Source organism: Aspergillus glaucus (genome assembly GCF_001890805.1).
Source record: "Aspergillus glaucus CBS 516.65 unplaced genomic scaffold ASPGLscaffold_5, whole genome shotgun sequence".
NCBI classification, from domain to species: Eukaryota; Fungi; Ascomycota; class Eurotiomycetes; order Eurotiales; family Aspergillaceae; genus Aspergillus; species Aspergillus glaucus.
This window is the reverse complement of record NW_019170457.1, coordinates 1,106,341-1,124,572: the sequence shown is the minus strand read 5'-3', so window position 1 is coordinate 1,124,572 and position 18,232 is coordinate 1,106,341. Positions and strand designations below refer to the sequence as shown.

Below are 18,232 nucleotides of genomic sequence, written 5' to 3'. Positions count from 1 at the left end.
AAAAAAAAAAAAAAAAAAAGAAAAGAAAAGAAAAGAAAAAAAAAAATCAAGCATAGCACATCATTATCCACATATTGCTCATGCCTCATACACAAGATTCAAACAAAGACAAGATATCCAGACACCAAAATATTACCAATTAATCCATAAAGAAGTTGAGAATCGCCCGGATCCCCTTGGACCCAAGTCCATGCGGTGGGTACGCCAACCACAACGGGTCATCCTCAGCGCCCAACTTAGCCCGGAACTCGCTCTTCCGGGCGAGGTTAAACTGCTTGGCCACGCCTTCGTACGAGTTGCGCAGGAACTTGACCTTTGCACCGGACATATTGTGGCCCGGTGTGAGGGAAGCTGTCGCGCCCGCGCCGAAGGTGAGTGATTTGACACCCGACTGCGCGGCTGTCTGGATTGCGTGCGTGACGAGGTGCTCGATGACACCGTTGGGAGCGTTGGGGAAGTCGAAACTGTATTTGATCTGCATGCCGTGGACGGGCGAGAGGGTGGCCAGTGCGACGAACGCGCAGATCTGGCCGGACTTTTCGGTGGCGTAGAAGTACCAGCGGTGTTCGTGGTCGCGCCAGGGTTGGATGTCCGACAGGTGTACCTGGGTGCCCTTGCGGTTGGAGAGCCAGTCATTGATGCGCTGGTCGATCTTCTGGCGGACGTCGTCGGAGACCATCTCGCCCTTGTTTATGCTCACGATCTTGACGCCCTCGTTCTCTGAGCGGCGGATCTTGCGGGCAATTTCGCCATCTGAGGCCGCCTGGTTGCGGTGCGGGTCGACTCGTTCCTCTGCGATGCAGCTCATGGAGCGCCAGCCCAGCTTGTCGCCCAGGATGGCTTCGACTTCGGGAGAGCACAGGAGCCAGATGGGCTTGTACTTGGTCTCGCGGTGCAACCAATGGAGGAATTGGGTGATGATGCGGTTGTACTGGCTGGGGTCGCAGAGCGGGTTGCCCGGAACCACGACGTGGTTGTTGACACTGGGCACGTATGAGACTGCTGCACCAGTGGCCATGTCACGCCAGATCTTGTACCGCTCGTCACCCCACGACGTGGAGGTGGCATCACCATAGTTGGCTATCAGATGTGCCAGGGGTTGCAGGTCGCTATCACTCTCGGCGAACTGGCTCCTCTTTTCGTGGTGCCATGGAGGGTCCATGGTGGACGCTTCGGGGTGTCGAAGCTCAAGAACCGGTGGCTTACTCGGGAAGCTCCTAGGATCGCGCGGGAAGAGCGACGCCAGACGGATGTTGCCCAGTTTGAGAATGAGCATGAGCAGACGCTCCAGACCAACACCAGCTCCCGCGTGCGGCGGGGCGCCCCAGCGGAAGCCTTCCATGTACTCCTCCATGCTATCTAGTTTGACGCCCGCGCGGCGCATACTCTCCTCGAGCATGTGGGCGTCGTGGATACGCTGACCACCAGTGACGATTTCCTGTCCGCGCACGAAGATATCGAACGAATTGGTGTATCGGCTGTTTTCAGGGTCAGGCATGGTGTAGAACGGACGCGCACTGGCAGGGAACTTGTCGAGGACATAGTAGTCGGTGCCGTGCTTCTCCTTGACCAACTCTCCCAGTCGGATCTCGTCGCGAGTATGGAGGTCTTCATCATCAGGCAAGGGGTTTCCCTCTTCATCCCGCCACCCAGAGTCGTTGAGCATTTTGATCCCATCCGCGAAACGGATAACGGGGGTCTCGTCGAGCCAAACGACATCCTCGGAGGGGAAGAGGTGCTTCACGGTTTCGACTTCGCGGCGGTGACGGCCATAAATGCCTTCCAGGATAGATTTGATGACATTATCCAAAACTTCAAGCATCTCGTGGTAATGCTCATCAATTGACATCTCAACATCCAGACCGGTGTACTCAGTCAGGTGGCGGTGGGTGTTGGAGTTCTCTGCACGGAAAACGGCACCGATCTCGTAGACGCGGCCAAAATCGGCTGATATGGCCAACTGTTTGGCCAATTGCGGGCTCTGCGCGAGGAAAGCATCGCGACCAAAGTAGCTGAGCCCAAAGACACTGGCTCCGGATTCGGTTGCAGAGCCCTGTAGCTTGGGGGTGTGGATCTCTATAAAGCCCTCCTCGTCCAAGGCGAATCTGAACAGGTTACACACTGTGGACTGAAGGCGGAAGATAGATTGAGAAGTAGGTGTCCGGAGGTCGAGTACACGGTTGGCGAGACGGGTGCGATCCGGAATGCGACTGCGACGGCCCTCGACACGATCCTCTTCGGTGGTGCGGATCTCGGCCTCGTAGACGCTAAATGGAACGGGATCATCCCGGCGCACGACCACGTGGACCTCATCGATAGCCAGCTCGACGTCATGGATTGTGCAACCCAGCACGGGAACATCCGGGGTCTGGACGTGGCCGCGAACACGGACAATGGAACCAAGGCGCAGGTGTTCAGCCCAGTGGACCATAGCCAGTGACTTGGACCCCGGCTGCTCATGTAGTACACCCTGGAAAGTGAAGAGTTGTTGGCGGAATACGAGGAAGACCAGTTTTGCACTCATGCGCCGAACAATATGCAAACGGGCCGTGAACAGAACCTCCTGCCCCGCGATGCTTTTGGAGATATTCTCAACCCTAGTGCGCTGATCGCGCGGACGATCGCGGGACTGCATTAACGGTAAATCGCCATACCGTGCCTTCATTTCGGAGGTTTCTTGCTGAGCTGCAAGAGCGATGTCGTCCCTGCGTCGTCTTTCCGAATCCTCCGAACGCTGATCCTCACTTTGTCGCGCCCGCTCTTGTCGACGCTGACGACGAGCCATGCGTTTCTGTTGGTTTTTACTCATAGTCCCTGCAGACGCAGAGTCATCGGACCCTTCATCCGAGGACGAAATGGAATCGCGGTTTGGCAGGAGGCCACCGAGAAAGCTGCGACGCGGGGATGGTGAGGCAACCCTCGCGGCGCTGCTTGTAGATTCATCCTCATGGTGATTGGTTCTCGGTTTAATTTTGGACAAAGCCCGTCGGATTGACATGGTGTCTGTTCAAGGATAGAGAATCACAGGGTCAGCCTTATGATCAGAGAAGGTAACACTGGAAGTGAGTGTATATATACCCGTAAGGCAGGGGAATGCGAAATTGAGGGGGCAGGTAAGCTTTTTGATCAGCGGAGGTTATGTGCTGCCGGAAACGAACGGAAATGGGTTCAGTATAGTTCCCAAAAGACAACCCAAGGAATATATATAAGGATATCTGAATGATCTAAAGAGGCAATAGGGGTAATCTGAATAATCTGAATAAAGCTGTGAGAAACAGAAGTGAGAAAAGGAAAGTGAAAGACCGGAAAATGAAGCCAGTCCGTTGTCACGGGAGATGATGTCATTGGTCGAATGCGCCAGTAATCAAGAAACGACCCTGAATGCCCTGGATCGGGGAATTTTTATTTGATATGCAAAGAATTAAAATGTGATATCAGAATGCGAGATGCTAATGACGAAACAATGCACTATTGAGCTTCCTCCTTACTACTAGTACTAGTATTATCTGCGCATACTTACCGTATCCTGCCGACTCTCTCTATCTCCAGCTTTCCGGTTGAGACTTTCTCTCTCTCCTCTTTTCTCTCCTCCCTGTTTCGACTCGTATTCACAAGATACCGAAGTATACTCAGAATGGCCTCTCGTTGGTGGCTCGTCGTCCAGGCCGTCTTCTGGCGATTTCTAATGCGCATTGGCATGTTTATCCATGATATCGCGTCTCCTCGTCCTCCCAGTCCGTCCTTTACCCGCTCAATTCCCTCCGGCGACGACGACTCGACCTACGGCTCTGGCGCCCTTCTCCACTTCTACTGTCCTCCTGGATATTACCGCACTCGCAAAGAAGGCCGTCGTTTACCTGTGGTGGTGAATTTCCATGGCGGAGGTTTTACCCTGGGCTGTGCTACCGACGACGGTCGCTGGGCTCGCTGCGTCATTCATGAGGTCGGAGCAGTCGTGGTGAGCGTGGCTTATCGTCGAGCCCCCGAACACCCTTTTCCTGTTGCAGTGGATGACGGCGTGGATGCCCTACAGTATCTCGCGCGACATGCAGGCGAACTGGGTTTGGATGTCAGCCGGATCGTGCTGAGCGGCTTCTCGGCCGGTGGCAATCTGGCCGTGACGGTTCCACTGCGACTCCGCGACCGCATGGTGCGGGAGGTATATCCGTATCCAGCCTCGACGGCCAGCACCAGCAATCTGAGCCGGGCGGATTCGACACAGAAACTCGTGGATATGTCTAATGACTTGCATATTGTCGGGTTGTTCTGCTGGTATCCCATTCTGGATTTCGAAGAGTCACGAGATCACCGCCGCGCTCGCAGCGCCTTTCCGAACAAGACCCTCCCGAGGTTCTTCACCAACCTCTTCGATGAGGCGTATCTGCCAGATTTCGAGGAACGGAAGTCGCCCTATGCGTCGCCCATCCGTGCACCCGACGAAATTCTTGCCGATGCCCTTCCGCACGATATCTACCTGTACATCTGTGAATGGGACATGTTACTGAATGAGGGCCAGTTGTTTGTCAGGCGGTTACAGGATCTAGGTAAACGCGTGCGAGCCATGATGATCGAGAAAGCCATCCATGCTTGGGACAAGTCGCCTAACCCCTTCCGCGACCAGGACAAGGTTGACATCTTGTATTCCGATGCGTGTGCTGACATGAAAGCTATTTTTGAGCGTTGATCGCTCACTCGTTATTGTATTCTACTCGCTCAGGAAGCGTTTTTCTTTTCACATGGGATGAATGGCGTTGGTTGATATGTACATAGCATCTAGAAATCCAAGAGATTACATGTTATGACCTAGTACTCATTCTCTCTCGGGCAGCTATCACAACTTTCACATGAACATCCATAAACCTCATACACGTGCAATCCCATACAATCTCTGTATCCGGCATGAAAAAAAAAAAAATGGCCATCGATTCCCAAATGTCCGACTCACGGCTACCAGAACTACTGCCCAGACGCAGACGCCAACACACCTTCTCAACAACAGACATCGACATCCAACAACTACTCACCATCTTCAACATCAGCCCAGCCAATCCCAACACCCCCTTCTGGCTCCTAGACAAAGAAGAAATAGTCTTCCAATCAGATGACATCGGTACCACCTCAACCTATACCCTATACTACACTGTATCAAAAACTAACAGCCCAGAACGCATCCTAAAATCCCACAACCCAATAACACGCTCCCTATCCCTAGGCAGCGTCCGCGCAAAACTCCGCCTCAGCACGATCATAGGACTCACCCTAAACCAAGCCCGGTTATCAGAATGGCAGTACGATTCGCACGAGGCCTTGCAGAGAGTAGAAAGTGTGGGATCGAGACGAGAAATCGGGGTGGACGCAATGTATGAGAAAGAGATGCTTGGTTTGGTTGGGGGGGTGTGATCATGTGTTGCGGTATGGACGTGAAGACGGGATGTTTAATTTTGCAGCTGTGCTTGGGGGAGAGGGGAGTCAGGATGAGGTGCTTGGGATTATAAGTGAGTTTGGCCTAGGTTTATTTGAATGCTGGGGGGGGGGGGCTGACAAGAGAGATATGATCAGATCAGGGGTGCAAGGATTGTTATAGTAATAGGCTGGTAATGCACAGAGGCTATAGACATGGATGGCAGCGAGACTGTCTGCTTCCTTCCCATAAGATTATATGAGAAGTAGGTTTCACCCATGTTCTGTGTTATTGCGAGTACTAATGTGCAGGTATATCGAGTACTTTTTGCAATCGCGCAACCCCAAGCCCTTCCCATCGTCTGAATTTCCGTCGATAACTGCTCTATGCGAAGCGGTTCTACGTCATTTCTCCCAAAAGAGTCTCCTGAGGACGCATGAACCATCGGCATTCAGCACACCAGAATTCAAGTTCCACGAAGAATGGTATAGAGCGTTCAACTGCTTGGTTGGTCGCGGTGTTGCTCTCTCCAGTGAATGGTCATTTGCCGGGGAGGGTTGTGTCGACTTTAGGATTAAGGAACGAGGATGGGGAATTGAGATAGTTCGAGATGGAGACAGGCTTGACGAGCACTGCGAGTAGTTTTTACCAGTGGGAAGTTACAACGGATGGATTTCAGAGAGTATCTTGAAGGACTGGTTGATATTGGACTTCAGGCACTCGGTCCCAAAAAGATACGGTATGATCCCTTCACCTTCAGGCGAGATAAAAGCTAATAGTTTATCAGGCGCTGAAGGTACAAAGCTCTGGAAAGTAATCTTCAAAGAAGACCATTCATCCACCCATGTACTAAGCTGCGACAACGAGGTCATTGTGCCTGAATTTCCGCTCCTCGATTGAATTGCGGTCGTGCATCCTGGTCACAGCTTCTCTAGTTGCCAGTTTCTTGCTACCCTGAACAGCCTTTACGGAGTACTAAAGCTGCAATTGATTTTTACGTCGCCTGTATTCTGTAGTTTCTTTTTCTTTTTCTCTAAGTTACAAGTAAAGTCTTGTTATTTCAATGGTACATCAGATCAAACGAACTCGTATCCAACTTTATACATAAAGAGTCCCACCACCGAGAACAATACAACCACAACAATATCAACACAGCACCAACACCATCATGACTCGAATATAAATACTAACCCCTCAATAACCCAATCTCCCTCCTTCCCTCCAAATCCCAAACCATCAAATCCCCCCCCCCCCCCCCCTCCCAAAAAAAAAGACCAAGAATAATGTCAGTCGAATCCTACTACACCTCCCTCGAAACCCGCCTCGGCAACGCCCTATTCTTCGGCGGCCGCTCACATCTCCCATACTACCCATCCCTCCCTCCAAATGCAGGATTATGGGAATATACCAAATCGCTGAATCCATTTCCGATATACCCGGCCCTACTTGCAATGGAGGACCAGGCTTTTGAATCGTTGAAGATACATCGAAATGGGAAGGGAGAGCGGGAAGGAGAGGTGCTAGATGCAGGCTGCGGAACGGGGGATATGGCGATATACTTCGCAAAACGCGGATTAAAAGTCCATGCTATCGACCTATTACCCGATAAGGTGTCTATCTCAAGGAAAAACGCCGAGCACGAACTCGGAAGCCTCTACAAAGCCAACACCAACAACCCTGCATCCACTCAAACCAATGCGGTGAGATGTCTCGAGAATCTCTCAATCCAAGAAGGCGACTACCACGACCTCAGTCCTATATTCCCGGATAGCAAATTCGACGCGGTATATACAATCGAAACCCTCGCGCATGCGACTGATCTACGCACTGTTCTTGGGGAGTTTTATCGCGTGCTGAAGCCTGGTGGGCGGATTGCGTTGTATGAATATGATCATTGGATGTCCTCTACTTCAGAAGAGGGGGAAATGAGCAAAGTGCACCAGTATGGTGGGATTGATCCTACTGCTACTGGCACTACCACGACAACTACAGGGAGTGAAAAAGATGGACGAGGACTAGCAGCGATAGTCCGGGATGCTGGTTTCGCAGATGTCCGCGAGGAAGATCTCACAGCGAACGTGCGTCCGCTTCTCCGGTTTCTTGTTATTTGTCTGTTTGTGCCGTATGTGATTGTACGGGTGTTAGGGCTTGAGGCGAGGTTTATTAATACCGTTGCTGTGGTGGTGAATTATAGACGGGGGTGGAAGTATGTTGGTGTTACAGGGCGGAAGGCTTAGTCTTAGCCATAAGTGTTTGGTTTGATATGTGAAGGTGATTTGTTTGATAATGCAATCCATTCCTAACTATTTACTCGTATGTTACATAAATCCAACCATACGCCACGCTAAATCACAACTTTTCCGACATGAAACATAAGCACGGGGTATTGAGCACGAAAATCTAGATAAAAAGATAACAATGAAAGAGAAGACGGCAGCTAATCCTCATCCGTCTCCGTCATATCATCACTCACACTCTCCTCATCGCTCCCAGCCTCACTATCCGATCCATCGTCACCGTCATGAAGACCGGCGATACCTCGCCAATGGACATAATCCCCTTCCAACCAGCGTCGACTCCGCGGGAGCTGATATGGGTCAAACGGGAAATATGCATCGAGCTGGTATCCCAGATCATCGCCTGCGCGAGTTTCCCGCTCTACCTGGCTGAAGCGCGGGTCTGCCATGGAGGATAGACTGCGGTACGACGTGATGCGGATGCGCTTGTTGGTCTCGAGGATACTGAAGAGGTAGAGGAAATCGAGGTGGTTGGATATCCGTGCGAATTCGGAGACGATGGCGGGTGAGCAGACTTTGAGGGGGTTGAGCTTGGACTGGATGGCTCTGTGGAGGGTTTCTTTGATGTAGGGTGGAAATTCGATTTCTTCGGGTTCGAGCTCGTCGACTTGATCGGGAGTGTCGCCTTCCATGGCAGCGGTGGTCAGGTCACGCCAGCGGAAGCAGAAGATGTAGAGTAGGGCTTGTGCGGTTGAGTAGAATGGACCGTAGCGACGGAGGTCAGGACCGCGGCAGGCGGGTTCATACTCAATCCGCAGGTTGTCCAGGTGAGTAGTGAGGAGATCGAAAACGTCGCGAATCACATCACCGGAAATGTGTGCACCGCGGGCAACGAAGCTGGCCAGGTATGCAGCTGCCGATTGACGCATGATACCGGGTTGCAGTTTGTTAAACAAGAGCTGCACGCATGTCGCCGCAAAGCGATCGACAAGAATCGGCGAGGACTGGGAGAAGTGGAAGAGAAGGAACTGGGAGTGGCGCGAGCGGTACGTAGGAAGAATGATACTCTGGAAGTGACTGAGCAGGAGGTCCAAGGCGTTCTCCTTTTCGTCCAGCGTGCCCGACGTGAACGGAGGTGCATAGAACTCGAAAAGCAGATCGATCATACCATCCAACTTGAGGATGTTGTCCTTGACAGTCTGCATGCGACGCGACTCATCATCAGCAGAGTCGTCGCTCTGAACCGAAGCGTTGTCGTCGTCATCATCGTCGTCGACATTCGTATCATGCAAGAGATCCTCACCCACTTCATCTTCAAAGTCTTCCATGTCGACCTGAATTTGCACATCGATTTTAACCAGTTTCTCTGTAACAAGCGCCAGAACATCGGCCTGAAGTTCAGGGGCGTAGCTAACTACACGAAGGATATTCCGGGTGTAGGCAATGTTCGCCTTGGCCGAGTCCGTGTCAAATGGAAAATTCATCGACAAGATCGGAGACAACGACCCACTTCCAGACGGAATCAACTGCAACAAATACCGAAGCGCCATATGAACTCTTGTGTAAACTTCCGAAGCCTGAACAACAGCGTATCCGGGAATCCTTCCAATACCCTTGGGCAGTTCACCCAAGTTATTGACCAGCATTTTCAGCACGGACCCGAGATAGCTTCCCTGAGCGGCAGCCAGATTCCCCATAAACCGAATAAACAGCTTCACATACGACTCATCCCGCCCGAGCCATTCACTGCTCAAAACCGCATGCACCAACCCATTGCAGCTGCGGTCCAATGACGCAACATTCGACAGCAAACCCATAAGATGGTGCTTCAACGTACTATGCGAGGGAATACCATACGACGACTCATCCTCGTCCTGACGCTTCGGATCGGCCGAGAAAATCTCCTTAATACGGTCGTAGGCCTCACTATCCGTACCCGAGATATGACGCTGAAGGGCTCTGCGAACTTCTTCCCGAACAACAGCAGCGCTCTTCTCCATCACAGTACCAGTATTATGTTCACGGATCTTAGGCTCGTTGGCCGGCACCTCGCGCATATCCACCTCCTTATCGAATTGTACTCGAACCCGCTTCTTCGGGCTAGGAGCTGCATCGCTTCCCTCGGATGCCGCGGACGATGGCGACAGCGACAAATCCACATTCGTCATTTTCCGTTTGAGTGAAGGCGTCGAGGTTCCAGTCTTGGAGGTTTTGAGGATAGGCACAGGCGAAGAGGCCGCTAACACGGAGGGGTTGGGTTTCGGTTTGGATGATGTCGCCGCTGGGCGCGAAGCAGGGGTGGCAAAGGTAACCATGGCTATGGTGAGGAATAATAAGTGATTGTAGGAGTTGGCAAAATAGGTAAGGCCACGGATCTCGTCATGGATTTGTTCGTAGGAGTTGTTGATGGTCGAGTGAGGGCGGATTGGTCCAAGCACACGACACCAGTGTCAGGCTGAGCGGTCAGATCAGAATAAGGGGATTAAGAATATATAAACGAGAGAGTGAATAATCGGGAATAAGTGCCACTTAGATCATAGCATAAGGCCTGAGAAATGAACGATGTATCTGCAGCCCAACGCAAATGGCGGATGCTGCTCTGGCGTCGAGGAGAAAAGCCGGGGAGAGCAAATTTTTTACGTCGGCTGTGGGGCCTGAGGCTCCAGACCCGTGACCATCGCGTGACCGCGACGCGTTACCGTTTTAGTGGACATATCACGTGGTGTCACATGGTCTTCTACTCTATGTAATTATTGCGACTTCACTACGGAGTATTATGACTTCAATATAATTCAATCCATTCCATTCACACCAGATATCTTGTCTCGTAAATGTTCCGTAGTCCCGTTGATAAATAGCAAAAACAGAAAAGGCCACCGATCCGATAACAAACGCAGGGGTAATCAATCAAGTACCCAAATGGTATATAACAAAACGAAAACAGAACAATTAAATAGCATAAATAGCATGTACAAATGAGAAACGAGTGGAAAATCACACGGTGGTGTACAATTATGACGCCTGACAGAAAGGGAAAATAGCCTGTTCTCCTCTTCCGTATTGAGCGACATTCCGATTTCGTCACAACGAAACAAATCCGACGATTCACAGCCAATGAGCAACACTGATTGGTCCCAGCTGGTCGTCGAAGATGCTTCCGTACAGGTCATTCACCTCGACGAGATAATCGTCCACGGTGAATTTTCTGAGGCCCTTGCTGAACAGAACGGCTTCTTCTTCGTCAAATCGCCGGGTGGTGCCACCAAACTCTTCCGCCACCTCATTCACCTGCTCGAGTTCCTTGCCAAATGGATGCGCTTCCGTCTTGAAGGACGGATCGGGTGCTTGACGAACTGAGGGGGTGCGAGAGACATTCAGCGGCGGGGGATCTAGCCTCGACAGCGAGCGCTGCCGGGCCAATTCCTGATGCGACCGTTTGGTATGCGACAGCGCCCGTCTTGGGACCATTGGTGCATCTGTAGAAGAAGTAGTCGAAGTGGATGACCGAGTGTGACTGATTGTTGTCGCCGATCGCTTGGGAATAAACTGTTGCTTGGGAAAATATGATGCTTGATTCGGCTCGATTGGCGAGACATCCCGGGATGAGTCATCTGGCGAAGTAATGGGCGTTCCGAAGCTCTGCTGGGAGAACGACATCTCCGAGTCGTCTGGCGATCGTATGGACGAGGATGACGATGATGTTGTAGAGCCCAGATCGGGCGCATTGTAAGCCAGCATGTTGGTAGTCGAAACCAATTGCACAGGACCCGAAATCTTTCCCCGTTTAATCGTGCCCGACGAAAACTTGACTTGACCCTCGCGGTAGGGCATAGGAGCAGACACCTCGGGACGCTTGTGGCGCTTGGTGAACGCACGAGTGAGGCTGGTCATGGTTGTTGGTTTGTCGGGAATCGTGGATGTACTTAAGAATATATACCCTTTCTCTGGGTTTCGCCTTTTTTTTTTTTTTTTTTTTTCAATACGCTTGATTTGCTGGCTGACAGCCATGAAAACCCAAGCACCCCCCGCGCGGGGGGCTACCTGTATTCAGATGATAGATGGTAGTTTAGCTAGGTGACAGGCAACCGGGTTTTTTTTTTTTTTTTTTTTTTTTTTTTATCGTTTCGTTGAAATCGAATATCCGATGCGACAGTCCAGTTGACGTATCAAAATCGAACACAGGAATGCTAGACGATCGCAGACAGTGGAGAAAGAGCGATGACAGCAGAAGGAATGGAAGATGATCGGAATGAGTGTTATCAGCGACGATTGCAGCGATTCGAGTGACAGGTAGTATCACGGTTGTGAATGAATGCGGTGGTCGGAGTGTGTCTTTGCACAGCAAGAGACGACCACTATAGAATCCAGCCTGTTTACTCCCTGCCTGTAATGATTATTCTCCGTAGTAGAGAATATAGAAGGAGCGCACAACCAGGAATGCGTCCAATACTAACACAATTAACCAGTGTCCAGAAACCAGCCGGGGACCCTGGAAAAAGTAAAAATATAAAGATGAAAAAAAAAAAAAAAAAAAAAAAAAGAGGCAACGAAGGCAAGGAATGGAAATGATATAATCACTGCACAGCAGAGATCAATTCCAGAGGCAAAGAACCCCAAGAAAGGCAAAAGAAGAGGAATGTGGGAGGAATAAAGTATGGGAGGGAGAGACGAAAGGAGAAAAAGAGGAGAACGAAGCGAAATGCCACTTTTTCTGCCCACTTTGATTGATGGGGTCCGTGTGAACCGTGGAGATTGGCCCAGACAAGGTTTTTCGCAGTCCATTCTTTGGGGTTTTGTATCCATGGTTGATTTTTATCTGGTTTCTATATGCCCAGGGACTGACCTCCGGTGTTCCGGTGCATTATCCACTGCTGTACGAAGGAGTACTAGTAGTACCCTGGATGCCACATATTCGTGCATGTATGGAGCCCTCTACGATGTCTATCCCAAGCATCCAGGAGGCTCGCCGGCGGACGCACTGGCCAATCATGGCATCTCCGGCCGAGCATCCTCCAGATGAAACGCCGCGGCGTCTCAACTTGACTCCTGTCGGCGATAAAGTGTGATATCGATCCTGATTTATAGGTACTATATGTTTGTATGTTCTGCCGTCTCTCTGTTTTCTGCAAATGTGATAGAGAAAAGTTCACTGTACAAGTACTCTATCCCACGTCTACTCAGTGGACCACCCCACCTCTCCATCGGGAAATGCCCGATCCAGACCGATGACTCAGCATCTTATCCACACTCTAGTTACAAGTAACTACAGCATTTCATACAATTTGTATAGCATTCTGTAGAATTGAACACACAAGCAAAGTTCAATAATAGCATTATCCAAATAGACAATGTACTTGTACTGCGATGAAAGCCCTTGCGCCTCCATACCCAATAGAGACACACCTCCCTTTCATGCCCCGCCCTACAATACTCCTATTGTACACATCATCTCCATCGCGGACGAACTATGGATAAACCACATTCGCTCAACCATGGAACGTACCTATCAAGGGCTCGCCTCGTTCTGCCTGAGGCTACTAGCTGGTCTAGACAGTTAGTGGCAAGTGGGAATTTTTTTATCTTCCTTTTCCCTTGGGTGTTCGGGTGGACAGAACACGCACGTACGCGATGCGCATCAGCGGTACTCTGTACTACTCAGCAAGGCACCCGTTACCTGCCACTAAGCCTGATCGATCGATCGTCTGCATCTGCATCCAGACCAACTCGATGGACCCTGAAGCCGGCGAACGGCGAACTCGCAGTTGCAAAACCAACCTTAGCATCGTGGCGTCCAGCCACTTGCCATCAACTACCATGACAGCCACCGGCAAGGGTACGTACGCGTTTTTGCGCCGGATGGACGGGTGTTTCTCGGCTCTGGTAGTCCATGGTGCAGTGACTTGAGGTACAATACTTGGCAGTCTTTCGTCGTGACTTGGTCGTTCTCGCCGGCATGAATGCTCGGAACTTCTGGCGCTATCGTGGATATTCGACTAAAAAGATCTTCAGATATCACATATTCCGTAGACGCCCTTTGACGTCAGGTGATCATTAGCCTTAACTCAGATACATTATGAAGGATCTGTCTCAAACTCTCGGTGCGTCAGACTGAGAAGACATGCAGTTTCGACGTCACTATAAATATCGACCATGAATATACCTGTTCAGACTTAGCTGCTGCCGGCCCCTGAATGAGTGACTATTTCTAGCATGAATAACTCAGAAATTCAAGCGCACTGTCCCTGTGATGTACAATGTCGTGCATGAATGTCAGGTACATACATGTCACCGCCTTATACTGCCACCTCGTAACACACGCAGGCGGTGAGTGGATTATCAGCGGCCAACGCTCAGATTGATTGACATGCACGGTCCACTGGGGTATCTCAACTTTTTTATTCCTGCAAATATGTATAAACAAAAATCTATTCAACAATATTCCATCTCGTATAAATTTAATCCTCGTCCATCGACTCCCAGCCATCAGGGCCAGGAGCTGCCTCAGCCTCACCTGCATCGCCATCATCGTCCGAATCGTTCTGGTCCGGTGCGACACCAACGGTCCGTTCTTGCACATCGCCCTCCAGAGATGGCATGCGCGAGACGAACGCGCGACGGACGGCACCGTTGGTAGAGGTGTCCCACACCTGCATGACGCCCTTGCTACCGGCAATCGCCAGACGGAAGCTGACGTCCGTGTCGGGAGCAAAGGTGGTCGAGAAGATCTTGCCGACCTCAGGTTTGCGCGTGACGACCATACTGGGCTTGTTGTCGGCAATGTTCCACAGCTTGACCTGCTTGTCCGTGGAGCCGGTGACGATAAAGCCGGGGATGGCGGGGTTGATGTCGAATGAGGAGATGGACGAGTCGTGCGCCTGCAGCGACCACACGGGCTTGGACTCTTGCGGGCTGGCGGGGACGTTGCGCACATCGAACCGGTAGACCATACCGGCGTCAGTGGCAACGTAGAAGAAGTTAGGGTCGTGGATGTCCCAACGGACGGCTTCGACGTCTGCGTCGACGGCCCAACGGGCCTTGGAGTCGGGGGCGCGCATGTCCGCGGCGACGATGGTGCGGTCGTAGCTACCGCTCAGCAGGACGGTGGACTCGGTAGGGTGCCAGTCGAGCGAGCAGACCTTGTCGGTGTGGTGGGTGTAGGACTTGGCGCACTTGCCGGTGTTCAGGTCCCAGAGCTTGACAGTTCGGTCGGCCGAGGCGGAGGCCAGCAGGTTGCGGTGTTGGCGGTTGGCAGCGAGCGCAAGGACCGAGTCGACGTGGTACTCGTCGTTGGCCTTGGTCTTCTTCTTCTTCTTGGACTTCTTCTCTTCGTCGTTTCCTCCCTGGCCCAGAATGGCGTTAGGGTACATGCAGTCCACCACGTCGAGATCCCAGATTTCGATATCCGACTCCATAGTTCCGACAGCGACGAAGTTACCAGAAGTCCGCCCCTCAGCAGCCTTACCAACAGGGATATCGAGCCATTCGACACACAGAGGGATGGCAGGCAGCATAATGTCGTGGTGCACGTAGAGGTTATCCGCCGCGTCTTCGTAGACATACACCTCAAGATGAGCAACTTCATCCTCTACCTTTCCAGCGAGCACCAGGTTATCCGTAGGCAGGACCTGCAATTCCTCGCGTTCTTCCTCGTCCTCCTCCGGCGGCATCACAAGGTAGGGGTCCTCTTCGTTGGGCTGGTGGTAAGCCAACGACTTGACATTCCCGAACATTGTAATCTTCTCGCCATCCTCGTCAACTTCGTCGCTGTCATAGTGGTCGAGATCGTATTCTTTAAGCTCGTCATCGTCACTACCAACCACATTAGCATCCCCATTCATCCCATTTCCCAAACCCGACAGCAAACTCACCCCTTCTTCTCCGACCCATTCTTAACCCCCTCATCCTCCTTATCATCCTCCTTCTCCTCGTCCTCATCCATAGCCTCATCTTCCTTGCCCTCCTGAGCAGCGCTCAGATCGCCCTGTGCTTCCTCCAACTGCATCCGCGCAAGGTTGGATATCCGGTTCATCTCTTTCTCGTCGATTTCATATTTGGTGGGGAATTGGGCTGCAGCACCGCGGCGCACCCAGGTGGAGGTCGTGATCATGGACATCGTGAGTTATAAACAAGAAACAAGACGAAATAGGAATGAAGAACTTTTCTGCCGTGATGCGGCGGGGTGTCGGTGATATCTATTGGTTTCGCGTGGATTTCAATGAATCATAAACAATGAAAAGAGCGGTAAATATCAGGTCATCCACAAACGACCTCTAAAATCAAATCGAGAAACAAAAGTTCTCGTAAACAATGTAGAAGCAAAACCTTCTATTCGAGGCCGTGCAACTTTTTTTTTTTCTTGGGCGGAGCGACAAATTTCCTGTTTCCGTCCGGCAGAATTCATTCCGATTTCTTGACCGCCCGGTCTTTGCTCGATGCACCAATCATACAATATTCAAATCAAGACGATTTACCATCATCTCGCATTATCCTCAATTATTTTCCTTGAATTGCCTGGATTATCCCAGGGAAACAACCAAAATGCATTCCCACCTCCACACCCCTTACAATGCCAGTACGTCCCTCCCCCTCACTCTCCACGATCAACCAAAACCCGCCGAACCCCAATTCAAACTAAACCATACTAACAAACCCTAGACTGCGAAGAAATCATGACCGCCCTAGACGAATGCCACGCCCGCGGCTTCCTGCACAAAGCCATCGGCAGCTGCAACGACATCAAGCGCGACGTCAACCGGTGTCTTGCGGCGGAGCGGTACGCGCGCGCAAAGCGGAATCGGGACCAGGCGAGGGATAACAGGAGTCGGATTGAGAAGATTTGGGCGGAGGAGAGGGCTTTTGAGGGGAATGTGCCTGCTGCGGCGGGGTCTGGGGAGGGGGAGAAGCAGTAGGTGTGACCGGGTGTTGGGGTTGAGTTGTTGAGGACCGGGAAGAAATGGATGTATTATGATTGCATTGATGGACTGGCGTTTGGGATCATGTGGACTGTATATTATCTAGATATACCCTGGTATATACATACGCAATTATGGGAATTACTCTTCTCTGCGATTATCGATCGAATTCATTTTTAACTTTTATATACAAACCCATGCCGGAACGCCATTCCATGATGTATCTGCAGTAATCAAAATCACTCAACATCCATCGAATCCGCGGGGCCCTCGTTGGACGGCTCACCACCGTCACCACCGTCACCACCGTCACCACCCTCCTTCTTGCTATGGTGACGACGCCGCCTCTTAGGCTTCGGTGCACTCGAATCACCCTCCTTCTGCTCCGGCGCATCACCACCCTCACTCTTCTTGGGCTTCTGCGGCTTCTGCTCCTGCTTCTTCCCCTGTGCATCCGGCTCCCTCTTCTTGGGCTTCTTCACACTCAACGGATTCGGCCCCTTAATCTTATTCTTCTTCTTCTTCTTTGGCTCACCCTCACCACCGCCCTCGCCGTCCCTCTTCCTCTTCCCCAAATTCGACTCATCATCCAATCCAACCCGGAACTTGCCCTGCTCAAACCCATCCCTAACACCCTCGGACTGCACACTCATCGGCTCAAGCACCATAACCGACCTCTTCACATACACAATCGGCACACCCGGGATAGCACGCGTATGAGCCCTCAGCGCGCGCGACTTCCGCACAGCATCGACGGCGTCCATCTCCGCGCGCTTCTTCTTCTTCATATCGCCCTGTGTACTCGCGACGACCTTTTCGGGGGATTGCGGGTCCGCAGTCGCGAGGATGTAATGCTCTTTATTCTTTTTGGAGTTGGAGTTCGGCGAGGGCGAGAAGAGGGACAGAAGGCAGTCGTTTTCGTCGATGGGGGTGTCGTCTTTGTTGTGGGAGCAGTGGCGTAATGGGACGACTGTGGGAGGGGGGAGATGATCGGGGCGGTAGGGATTGTTTGTTCTGGGGTTAATGGGTTGGCTGGCCATGACGGCTGCGAGGGAGCATTTTGTCAATACTGCAGAGTGGTTAGCATGAGCGGCAATGGATTGTTGTCGGCGGATAGCACGTACGAGGCTTGACTTGACCCTGCAGTGTGCGTTCGAGCGCAGGAATAATCTCCATTTTGAACGAGTGTGTTGCGCGAAGGAAATTCGAATCAACTGTTCATATCATTAGTATCCATGTTTCCATTTGTAGTCGCGATCAATTGCGACATACCCAGCACTTGGTACGGTTCACGGAAGTTGAATGCCAGCTCATACTGGTGCATTAACTTGCGGTACTTCTTTGAACGTTTGGCTCTCATTTTGATTTGCTTTGCGAATTGAAGTTGTTACTGAGGAGAAGAGGAAATAATCTTGCTGATGGAATCCGCTTCGAGAAACTTTTTTTGCCGGGCGGTGTCGCGGAGCTTTATATATGGTCTGTGCTTTCTATGGGATTGAGGGTACGGAGTATGGAAGAGATTATATGGTTGTTCTTGCGAATTGTATGGGTTAATTATTTACAAGTAAATATAGCCTCCCTGTCTAATTACAAATTATATCAATTCCTGCATCAACAAGCAGGTCCATATGTCCGAAACATTCTTTATGAACATGATGCAAATGCACCTGGTATCATGAAAA

General features: G+C 51.3%; 9 protein-coding genes across 9 annotated transcripts; 4 read left to right on the top strand and 5 right to left on the bottom strand.

Annotated features, from left to right (window-relative positions):
* Window positions 1-5: 5 nt before the first annotated feature.
* erdS (aspartyl-tRNA synthetase, cytoplasmic) lies at window positions 6-3,353 on the bottom strand. Its single transcript, XM_022540652.1, has 2 exons — window positions 3,079-3,353; window positions 6-3,003 (listed from the first exon to the last, which is right to left on the bottom strand). Exon 2 carries the CDS (start codon window positions 2,996-2,998, stop codon window positions 140-142), a length of 2,859 nt encoding a protein of 952 aa, XP_022403430.1. The 5' UTR covers window positions 2,999-3,003; window positions 3,079-3,353; the 3' UTR covers window positions 6-139.
* A 100-nt stretch (window positions 3,354-3,453) lies between these two features.
* Window positions 3,454-4,807, top strand: ASPGLDRAFT_44600 (alpha/beta hydrolase). The gene has a single exon (XM_022546059.1). The coding sequence runs from the start codon at window positions 3,635-3,637 to the stop codon at window positions 4,682-4,684; it is 1,050 nt and encodes a 349-aa protein (XP_022403429.1). The 5' UTR covers window positions 3,454-3,634; the 3' UTR covers window positions 4,685-4,807.
* Window positions 4,808-4,932: 125 nt separating this feature from the next.
* ASPGLDRAFT_23893 (uncharacterized protein) lies at window positions 4,933-6,043 on the top strand (the record flags this gene model as incomplete). Its single annotated transcript, XM_022543342.1, has 4 exons — window positions 4,933-5,380; window positions 5,448-5,495; window positions 5,615-5,666; window positions 5,713-6,043. 4 exons carry the CDS (start codon window positions 4,933-4,935, stop codon window positions 6,041-6,043), a joined length of 879 nt encoding a protein of 292 aa, XP_022403428.1.
* Window positions 6,044-6,663: 620 nt separating this feature from the next.
* Window positions 6,664-7,764, top strand: ASPGLDRAFT_44598 (class I SAM-dependent methyltransferase). Its single transcript, XM_022546058.1, has one exon. The coding sequence runs from the start codon at window positions 6,685-6,687 to the stop codon at window positions 7,636-7,638; it is 954 nt and encodes a 317-aa protein (XP_022403427.1). The 5' UTR covers window positions 6,664-6,684; the 3' UTR covers window positions 7,639-7,764.
* Window positions 7,765-7,838: 74 nt separating this feature from the next.
* ASPGLDRAFT_121282 (rDNA-binding RNA polymerase I transcriptional factor) lies at window positions 7,839-9,953 on the bottom strand (the record flags this gene model as incomplete). The annotated part of the gene is made up of 1 exon (XM_022540223.1): window positions 7,839-9,953. One exon carries the CDS (start codon window positions 9,951-9,953, stop codon window positions 7,839-7,841), a length of 2,115 nt encoding a protein of 704 aa, XP_022403426.1.
* Window positions 9,954-10,394: 441 nt separating this feature from the next.
* Window positions 10,395-11,615, bottom strand: ASPGLDRAFT_44596 (uncharacterized protein). Its single transcript, XM_022546057.1, has one exon. The coding sequence runs from the start codon at window positions 11,527-11,529 to the stop codon at window positions 10,744-10,746; it is 786 nt and encodes a 261-aa protein (XP_022403425.1). The 5' UTR covers window positions 11,530-11,615; the 3' UTR covers window positions 10,395-10,743.
* A 2,478-nt stretch (window positions 11,616-14,093) lies between these two features.
* On the bottom strand, window positions 14,094-15,751 carry ASPGLDRAFT_64951 (rRNA-processing protein PWP1; the record flags this gene model as incomplete). The annotated part of the gene is made up of 2 exons (XM_022548837.1): window positions 14,094-15,447; window positions 15,507-15,751. The coding sequence occupies 2 exons, from the start codon at window positions 15,749-15,751 to the stop codon at window positions 14,094-14,096; spliced, it is 1,599 nt and encodes a 532-aa protein (XP_022403424.1).
* A 425-nt stretch (window positions 15,752-16,176) lies between these two features.
* ASPGLDRAFT_33621 (uncharacterized protein) lies at window positions 16,177-16,547 on the top strand (the record flags this gene model as incomplete). Its single annotated transcript, XM_022544334.1, has 2 exons — window positions 16,177-16,210; window positions 16,294-16,547. 2 exons carry the CDS (start codon window positions 16,177-16,179, stop codon window positions 16,545-16,547), a joined length of 288 nt encoding a protein of 95 aa, XP_022403423.1.
* A 242-nt stretch (window positions 16,548-16,789) lies between these two features.
* ASPGLDRAFT_23888 (rRNA-binding ribosome biosynthesis protein UTP23) lies at window positions 16,790-17,910 on the bottom strand (the record flags this gene model as incomplete). The annotated part of the gene is made up of 3 exons (XM_022543341.1): window positions 16,790-17,619; window positions 17,675-17,764; window positions 17,823-17,910. 3 exons carry the CDS (start codon window positions 17,908-17,910, stop codon window positions 16,790-16,792), a joined length of 1,008 nt encoding a protein of 335 aa, XP_022403422.1.
* Window positions 17,911-18,232: the final 322 nt, after the last annotated feature.